We start from the raw sequence: 9,595 nt of genomic DNA, 5'->3' as shown, positions 1-9,595 counted from the left end.
TTAATAAACAAAAAACAAACAAGCAAACATCTTACAACTCACTGTTCCACCAGAGAGCAAGATCTAGATTTGCTTTTCTGTATCATTAACTCATCCCTTGTTCCTCCTGATCTTCAGCTCTCACTTTGTCCAGGAACTCTTCTTTTGGGTAAACAAAGTTTGGTCCAGAAGTTCTTCACCAATCTGTCACCGGCCTCTCACTTTGTCTCAGATTCCTTGTCTTGCACCTCACAGTTTAGCCCATCAACTATTCTATATTTGGATCTTTTGTTCACTAACTACCTGGATATGATGGGATCCCTCCAGAGAACTAAATCCAAACATAGCCACTGTTCTTTCTCTCTCCATTCCCCATTCTCACTCTCTCACTCTCTCCCTTTCTCCTCCTCTCCAGATTCTACTGTGGGAACATCCACAACTAGGTAAAACAGAGCCGGTTGGCTACCTACAATACTGCAAGCCATAATCTGAAGACATGCTTTCTTCATTGATTTAGAAGCCCTGTGTGAATGAAACAAGACCTGAAACATACCTTAATACATGTTTGTTGTATTTCTAATCGCTGACCAGCAAATATTTTGTGAATGAAGCAATGAATGAATAAATGACCTTGCATCTTGGAAGAACCTTCTGGAAGCAGATAGAAAGGAACGAAAGTCTATGAAGAATTTACAGGAAGTGGAATACTCCGTTACTGTTAGCAGTATGACTTTGGCAATTTCATTCTGAGGGCCTCAGTATTCTCTCCTGTAAAATGAGTAGGTTGGACTAGATGATCTTATGAAGAGACAGGACTTCTGGAAAGATGAGAGGGCTCAGCAGAGAAACAAGTAAACTAGACATTTTCTCCCTAATCCTGGGCCACTTTTCTGCCCTTTGCCTTGAAACCTGGACCAGACGCAATGCCCTGGAGATCTTAACCCTTTCAGAACTCATCCTCTATCCTTCCCCCCCAAACAGTGACACATGACCCACACCTCTCCCGGCTCACTATTTCAAGTAAATCCCAGTCCTCTCTCGTGTTCCTTCCCACACTGGTCTTGGATAGTTGTGAGTAGTACGACTCAGGAAACAATGGATCTTCTCCGCAACATACAGAGTGGTCTACAGCATTGATGAGCGCCTTGCCCAGGGTGAAGACCCTGTGTTTCAGAGGCAGGACCAGAAGACAGGTTTACTGCCATTGCTTCTGAAAAGTGCCACTTTGAGCCCTTAAAACAAAACTCCCCCACCCTTAGTTGAATATAAAGTTCTTGGGTCAGGACAACCTTCACTTTTATATTCTTATCTTCAGTAATCTTTTTTTTTTTCTAGTAACCTTTTAAGGTGAGACCTTAAAATAAGTCTTAATTTTTTTTTTCATTCATTCATAGTAGACGACGACGAAGGATTTGGAATTTTAGGAAATGAGTTTGAATCGCCAGATCTGCCACTAACTATTTGTGTCAACAAGCATTTAAGTGCCGTTCATTGAAGATACAAAGTAAGGCAAAAGACAGACCCGCCATCAAAGAAGTCACAGTCTAAAGAAGAGGCAAGACTGTGACATTAGGCAAGGCACTACACTTTTTAAAATTACTTTAAAACTTTCATTTTAAAAACTCTCTCCCTCCCTCCCCTGTCCCTCCCTCCGGCCCCTCCCCCGTCCAATGAAAAGGCAAGAGAAATAAACCAAGGCCTGGGACCTCGGAGAACTCCCGACTCTGGATCTCTGGGCCTGAGAAAATTCCGAGGGGGCAGGGGGCGGAGCTTCCGGAAAAGGCTGAAGCGTTCCGAAGAGAGGAGGACCAATCACCGAGGACTTCCGAAAAGAGCCGAAGAATTCCAATAAGCCGCAGTTGAGAGGCGGGCAAGATGGCAACCGCCGCTAAGACAGAGAACGGGACGGCGGAGCCTGAGGAGCTGGCCGCGCCCCAGGAACAGGAGCAGAAGCTGGAACGGGAGCGGGAGCGGAGCAGGGACTTCCTGCGCGGCCTGGAACTGGTGAAGCAGGGGGCGGAGGCGCGCGTGTACCGCGGCCACTTCCTGGGCCGCCCGGCGGTGATCAAGGAGCGCTTTCCGAAGCGCTATCGGCACCCGGCCTTGGACACGCGGCTGAGCCGCCGGCGCACGGTGCAGGAGGCCCGGGCCCTGCTGCGTTGCCGCCGCGCTGGTGAGCGCGCGCAGAGGGGGGGCGGAGCGGTTTTGCGGGGCCTCGTGCGCGCCGAGAAGGGTTCTTTCCTTGGCTTGGGAGGTTGTTCCCCCTACCCTTGTGGAGCTTCCCTTCTAAGGAGGAAGACTTATCTACCTCCGAAGGAGAGAGTGCGAAGCGGGGGAGGCCGGGACCTAAGACTTCTGTGCGCTCCTCTCTGCAGCTCGCCTCCTTCGCCAGGAATAACAATATACACCTACTAGTAACTACTAGTTACCTTGTGTCAGAAAGCTGGGAGGGCGGCGCCGGGAATAGCGCCCCGGGCTCTCAGTGTCTGTCATTTTCACCTGCGTCCCAGTCTCAGTATGAAATGATAATAGCAGCTCCTTACCTTGGAGGTGCTGAAAAGCTCAAATGAACTTGGCTACAAAATGCTATGCAAATGCTAGGCGTTATTGTTTCATAAAGTAAAGCCTGAGAAGCAGGGGAAGCTGCAACGACTAGTTGGGACCCCTTGCCGCAGAGTGCCTCACCTCGTCAATTTCAGGTTTTTAATAAGGGAGGAAACACAATTTAATTTGTGAAAGCTCCTTGAGGTCAGGGACCGGGTCTGTGTTTTTAGTATCCCAGCCCTTTTTGAAGCTCCTGGCGCATGAGAAAAACATCAATCAATACCTTGTACACCGACAGCAGGGAATTCTTTTTTTGATAATAAGTTTAGATAAAATACAAACCCAGCCCTAGTTTTGTGGCTCTTACTGAAATTATTTGGCATGATAAGAAAACGCTTGGATCTTTAAAAATATATTTAATGAAGATGTTTAAAAATATTTTAATAAAAAAGTGTTGTTGAATCTGCCAGGTCTTATAGGATTGTAAGATTAATTTAGGTTCGGAATTCAAATTCAACAGGCACAGACTTAAAAAGTTGAAAATAATTTAAATGAAGATGTAAAAAAAAAAAATAATATCCTTTTCTTTCTGTCTTTCCCACAGGGATATTAGCCCCAGTTGTCTTTTTTGTGGACTATGCCTCCAATTGCTTATACCTGGAAGATATTGAAGGATCCTTGACTGTCAGGGACTATATTCAATCCATTCAGGCCACTGAGACAGATCCCGAAAAACTCTCCCTCTTAGCAAAAAAGATTGGGAAGGTTCTGGCACAAATGCATGATGAAGATGTTATTCATGGAGATCTCACCACCTCAAACATGCTTCTGAAAATGCCTACTGAACAGCTAAGCCTGGTACTCATAGACTTTGGGCTCAGTTTTATTTCTGCTCTTCCTGAAGATAAAGGTGTAGACTTATATGTCCTAGAAAAGGCCTTCCTTAGCACACATCCCAACACTGAAACACTGTACCAAGACCTTCTAAAAAGTTACTCATCAGAATCCAAAAAGTCAGGCCCTGTGCTTAAAAAGTTAGATGAGATACGACTGAGAGGAAGGAAGCGATCTATGGTTGGATAGAAGATTGTGTGGTAGTTCCACATAGTTCATTTCCAAATAAATTTCCCAGGGAGGCTACCAAAACTTGTGTTGAGATTTTATTTTTAATTTTTTATATCCTGGACTTAACCCCCAAAAGAGCATTTCTGTACACATGTGGCAGAACATAAAAAATGAATCTGTAAGAAATTATAAATTTCCATTGCACATCATTTTTTAAAAAGTATATAATTTTAAAACTGTCCTCCTTATTAGTCATTCTTTCCAAATGAACTTTCTATTCTGTGCATTTAAAAAATGTTACAATGCCCCCTCTTTGTATCACTACTGCTAAATCCCCTTACCTTACCTTACTTCCTAAAATTTAAAAAAGAGAAAAAAGATCCTTGTAATAAGCAAAGACAAACAAAACCAAATTATAGTGTCCAAAAATGTAATGTCCGTGTCTCTGCTTCCTCATACTTCTTGCTTTTACTGTCCCTTCTCATTCCTCACTTCAAACCCTAGAATATAACCAATCCCCCCCACCTTTGTTTGTTTTCATTTCATTCCTTCAATACCCGGTGAAGACTTTAAGACTTTAAGATTCTAAAGAGGCACTTACTTTTCTCATTATTATGATAGCAGAACCATAACTTACAATTCCTCATTTATTTTTCTGGATTTCAACTCATGTTTGTATTTAAAAATTCTACTCAGTTTTTGTCTTTGCATTATTAATACTTGAAATTCCTCTTTAAAGACAATATTCCCATGTAGCATTATACTTAACCTTTGCAGGTTAAATTATTCTTGATTGTAAGCCTTTTTACTTTGTCTTTTGGAATATTATATTCCAAAGATCTTGCATTTGTTGTTGAATCTGCCAGGTCTTATAGGATTGTAAAATTAATCTAGGTTCGGAATTCAAATTCAACAGGCACAGACTTAAAAAGTTGAAATACAGAAGTTTATTACTACTCAGAACCTTGATTTAAACAATATATAAGAAAAAAGAGAAAATTTAGAGTATAAAAATAACGTGCATATAATAATGTGATATAGGGTCAAAGGGTATGTAATATGATATCCCTTTGGGCATAATTCCAAATTGTTTTTCATAATGATTGGATCATTTCATGATTCCACCAGTAGTATATTAATTTCTCTATTTTTTTCCACAAGGAGCGACTTATTTCGAAAGCTTTAAGTTACTTATTTTCCAATTCTTTCCTCCAAAGCTTTTGTTTCTTTTTCTTTTTTGATTTCTTATTTTGTTTCTTCTAGGAATTCATATAGTTGTTGTAGAACATCCATTTTTTACTATTAATTTCTAGTTTTAGTTGTTACATTATTACTTGTTCTTTTGGAGTGATCTTTAGATTTAGATAAAGATCTTTAGATCTTTAGATGATTTAGATTTAGTAATAATTTTGATACTGGTTGATGTTTTATTTATCTAGCATTAGTCCCTGAATTGAAAGAGTTTTGTGCCAGGGACTAACCTACCTCCCCTCTTCCCCTTGTGCTTTTCTGTTGGGGGGAGGGGAAGGGTGCTAATAATTGGCTCTGCTTGGTCTTATTCTGATTGAATGCAGTTCCTCTACCTCCAGGATTATATTTTCTTTCTTTTTTTTTTAAATTTTGTTTTATTTATTTATGTATTTATTTTTTTTAATAATTATAACTTTTTATTGACAGAACCCATGCCTGGGTAATTTTTTACAACATTATCCCTTGCACTCACTTCTGTTCCAACTTTTCCCCTCTCTCCCTCCACCCCCTCCCCCAGATGGCAAGCAGTCCTATACATGTTAAATAGGTCACAGTATATCCTAGATAACAACATATGTGTGCAGAACCTAACAGTTCTCTTGTTGCACAGGAAGAATTGGATTCAGAAGGTAAAAACAACCCAGGAAGAAAAACCAAAATGCAAACAGTTTACATTCATTTCCCAGTGTTCTTTCTTTGGATGTAGCTGCTTCGTTGATCAATTAAAACTGAGTTAGATCTTCTCTTTGTCAAAAAAATCCACTTCCATCAGAATACACAGGATTATATTTTCTTTGGATCTTTGAGGATCCAAATGGGGAGGAGGATCTGACCTTAGCCCTTAGACCTTAGAGAATTGGGTTAGACTCCAGAAGACCTTGCGTTCTTTAGTCCTGATTCTTAATAGCTATGTGGCACTCACCGAGTCTGTTTCCTTGCACTATAAAATGAGAGAATTGGAGACGATCTCTCAAAGATAACTTGTTCTCATGCTGTAAACCCAAGATTGTGATGAAATGCAAACTACATTTGGTTGGTTACCTCAAGAAGAGGTCTTCATGAAAGAAAAAAAGATTAAACAATAAAAGAGCACACTTTGGAGACAGGCTTCAGTGTCTCCCATGAGAAGAGGCTGAGGAGTTTCTGGTCATTTTTATCTCTGTGGGTGTGTAGGTGGGGGAGGAGTGGGAAGGATGTAGCCTTACATTTGAATCATAGAATGTCAGAACTAGAAGAGCCTTTAAGACATCTCCTAAGCCAGGATTGATCTTTTTTGTATGTCATGAACCCCTGGGGCATTCTGGTAAAACCAAGAGACCCTTAAAAAAAATGTTTTTACAAGCATAGGATAAAACACATGGGATTAGAAATGAATTGGGTTGAAATATAGTTATCAAAATATTTTTTAAAAAACTGAAATATCAAGTTTATAGATCAAGTTAAAAGCCTGTGATCTAGACAATTGCTCTTTTTTCAGAGAAGGAAATAAGATCCAGAGAAGAGGAAGTTAACAAATATTTTAGGACAGCTTTGTGTAGCACTAAATACTTAGTATGTTGGAAGGATACAAAATACAGGTGTGGGGTGTGGGATATGTGTATGTAAAGATAATTTTAAAACACAAGGGATTTAAGGACTGGACCTTTAATTTTTTTGACATGAGGAATTACCAGATGAGGTAAATCCCTCTACCAAAGCAGGTGGGGACCTTTTCCACAATTTATAGGATTTGCCTAGAGCAACTGTTCTCAAACTTCTTGATATCTTTTTACTCCTAAATATCTTACTACTTGTAAAATAGTACTCCCCAAACAATTTTTTGGTAATTGGTTATATCAATTGATATTTAGTGTATTATGAAAATAATTTTGACTTTGAAAGGGTCTTTGGGGAGTTCCAGGGGTCTCTCAGCCACACTTTGAGAACTGTTGCCCTGAAGGTCATGTGGGTAGGACTTGAACCCCAATCTCTCTTGCTCTTAAGGGATTTCCATTATACCACATTGTCTAACACATATTATTGCATGATAAATGAATTACAGTGTTACAAAAACTGAATTATGAGGTGTGAGGAAGTATATTGTTAGCTACAGGAAGAATCATGGAAGATACCTAAAAGAAGTAGTACTTGAGTTGCCAAAGATCCTCTTCCACATATTGGGAGAACTGGTATTTTCCAGATGATACTATGTTTCTTGCATTTCTGTCTCTTTAATAGGAGTATCTTGTCCTGTCTGCCTTTATAGCACAAATACCACAGTCAATAAATCATGAAGCACAAAGGTGTTAGGATTCTTACAAGGTGCTAAGTAAGTAGAATTGAGGAGAAAGTGTTAAATCTAATTTAGCATTGATTTAGTCCTACAACAAATAATGGTTTCCTAGTGATATAATGATTGGTGTGTACTCAGTTTAGAGCATATAAGCAAGACGCTCTCAGGGCCAGACACAAGCCCATCAGAAGCTCTTAGAGGCGGAGTCAGATTCATTCCTTCTTCCACCTTTGTGCTGGCTGGAGGCTGAAGCTGGCAGAGGCAAAGGACTAGCGGCAGGAGCTCTTGGAACCAAGGAGAGAGATAGGCCTCTAAGAAAGCTAACCGGGTCCAAAAAAAGAGACAAGACTTGAATGGAGACAATAAAGGATTTGGACTTTAACTCCTAACTGCATTTGGGGTGATAACTGAACTGAAACTAAGGCTGCCTCCAGAAGCCCCCCAAGAAACCTGCTCCCAGAGAACATTATATTTTAGAGAAGAACATTACACAAAGGGATCATAGAAATAATTTTATAAACTCATGGGACGGGACTTGGAAGAATCATCTAGTCTCCAATTCCCTTATTTTATAGTTTGGGAAAACTGAGACCTAGAGAGCGTTACAAAGCTAGTTAAGAGCTAGAATCCAGGTCTTCTGATAAAAACAACATGTTTTTAACTCATGGGTAGAGTTCTATAAAGTTCCTCAATAATTCAACCTACACAGTCACTTCTGGGAAGAAGAATTATTTCTCAGAGGACATGGGATAGATGTCTCATCTGACATTTGAGGAACTGGAGATCTGGAGTGACCACATAGAAGAATCCCAGCAGATGGGAAGCTGTGCTCTACAGCCTCCCCATCAGGGAATACTTACACACAGTATATATATATGTCAGGTTCTAACTGACATATATATAGTGTGCAGGTTCTAATTTCTTATCCTACATCTCTGTTTGTTGTTAATCCGTCACTTTGATGTGCATATAGTAGGCAACTGGTAACTGTTGAATTAAATTGAATTCAGAACCAAGTGAAAAGATTATGAGAAAGCAGAGATATGCCAGTTCTTGTTCCATTTGAGAATGGAATGTCCTAACATTCCCAAAAGAAATATTGACTTATCAGTTGTTGTTCAGTTGTTTTTCAGTCTTGATTCTTCTAAAGAAAAACCTCTTTGGGATTTTCTTGGCAAAGATACTGGAGAAGTATGCCATTTCCTTCTCTGAGGAAATTGAGGTAAACAAGGTTAATGATTTGCCCAGGGTCACACAGCTAGTAAATGTCTGAGCTCAGATTTAAAATCAGGTCTTTCTGTCTCTAGGTCCTGCATCATCTAGTTGCCCTAATATTAACTACATGTATATTTAATATTTTATGGGAAATTGGTGATTAATAAATATTTCTAAGACAAGAAGCAAATTCCTTTTCTGTTTTTTCATTAGAAATATAGTAATATATCTGAAATCCTTCAAGGACTGCTCAGGGCAAATCAGAAATATTAGTAGCTCTGGGATACCCACAGATAAATTTTCAGATGAAGAACTTCATCCTATAGTAACCTGCACTGTCTCAGAAGCAATTATAGGTTTTCCAAAACATATTTTAAAATGTAAAAAAAAAAAAAAAAAGTTCAACTTTCCTCTAGAAAAACAAGTTTTTATTGATTTTTAACTCTAATTTGAACTAGTTTGAGAGTCAATAGAATGTTGGAGTCAGGAAGACATATTTGGACATATTAACTGTGTGATCTAGGTCAAGTCAATTAACTCATGTTTCCTGAAACTATAGATAATCATAATAGCTGACATTTATATTGTACTTTTTCTCATTTGGCCCTCAGGGCAGTTCTGTATAAAAACTAGTAGTACCCCCATTTTACAGATGTGAAAACTGAAGCTCAGAGAGCTTAAATTAATTGCTCGTGGCAAGACAACTAATAAATGTTGGTCAGGAACCAGATCTATTACTAGAATATAAGAATTCCTTTATCAAAGAAAAAAGAGATTCTGAAAACAAATGATTATCTGTGAAAGATCTCACAGTAAACTAAGGTGTGTTGAAATCCAGGTCTTTAAATGACTATTTGAGACATTAGAGATCTTCTAGTCTTTCATTTTACAGATAAAATTTAGAACTAAAGGAGATGTGACTTGCCATAATTTGCACTGATAAAGGTATATATAGTATGCTTTTACATACCTTTTCTTATTTTATCCACAAGTTGGAAGCAGCCAGGAGGTAACTCACATTCTATTACACTTCAAATCCGATGTTCTTAGTTAATTGGGGATTCATTGCTTTGGTTTTCCAAATTTCTTCTCCAATTTCTTCTTTATTTATTCCTGATTGCCTTGAAGAAAACCCTTGTCCAATTAACTCACACATACAGCTGGTGCTTGAGCAAATATTTGAAAGCACCTAAAATTGGTTAAGTGGCAAATCAGTCTGTGATTTCTAGTTGTTCATTTCGACCTAGTCATTTGGAATTTGATTACGAG

At 39.0% G+C, this 9,595-nt stretch overlaps 1 protein-coding gene across 1 annotated transcript; it reads left to right on the top strand.

The window, feature by feature from the left end:
* Window positions 1-1,803: 1,803 nt before the first annotated feature.
* Window positions 1,804-3,666, top strand: TP53RK (TP53 regulating kinase). Its single transcript, XM_003759194.4, has 2 exons — window positions 1,804-2,152; window positions 3,128-3,666. Exons 1-2 carry the CDS (start codon window positions 1,855-1,857, stop codon window positions 3,604-3,606), a joined length of 777 nt encoding a protein of 258 aa, XP_003759242.2. The 5' UTR covers window positions 1,804-1,854; the 3' UTR covers window positions 3,607-3,666.
* The last annotated feature ends 5,929 nt before the right edge of the window (window positions 3,667-9,595 follow it).

Source organism: Sarcophilus harrisii, chromosome 2 (assembly GCF_902635505.1).
Source record: "Sarcophilus harrisii chromosome 2, mSarHar1.11, whole genome shotgun sequence".
NCBI lineage: Eukaryota > Metazoa > Chordata > Mammalia > Dasyuromorphia > Dasyuridae > Sarcophilus > Sarcophilus harrisii.
The sequence above is the reverse complement of the archived record's forward strand: the minus strand, read 5'-3'. Positions and strand labels throughout refer to the sequence as shown.

Coding starts and splice junctions, on each gene's coding strand:
- TP53RK (XM_003759194.4), top strand. CDS start 1,855: ATGGCAACCGCCGCTAAGACAGAGAACGGGACGGCGGAGCCTGAGGAG. Junction 2,153..3,127: donor GCTGCGTTGCCGCCGCGCTG/GTGAGCGCGCGC, acceptor TCTTTCCCACAG/GGATATTAGCCCCAGTTGTC.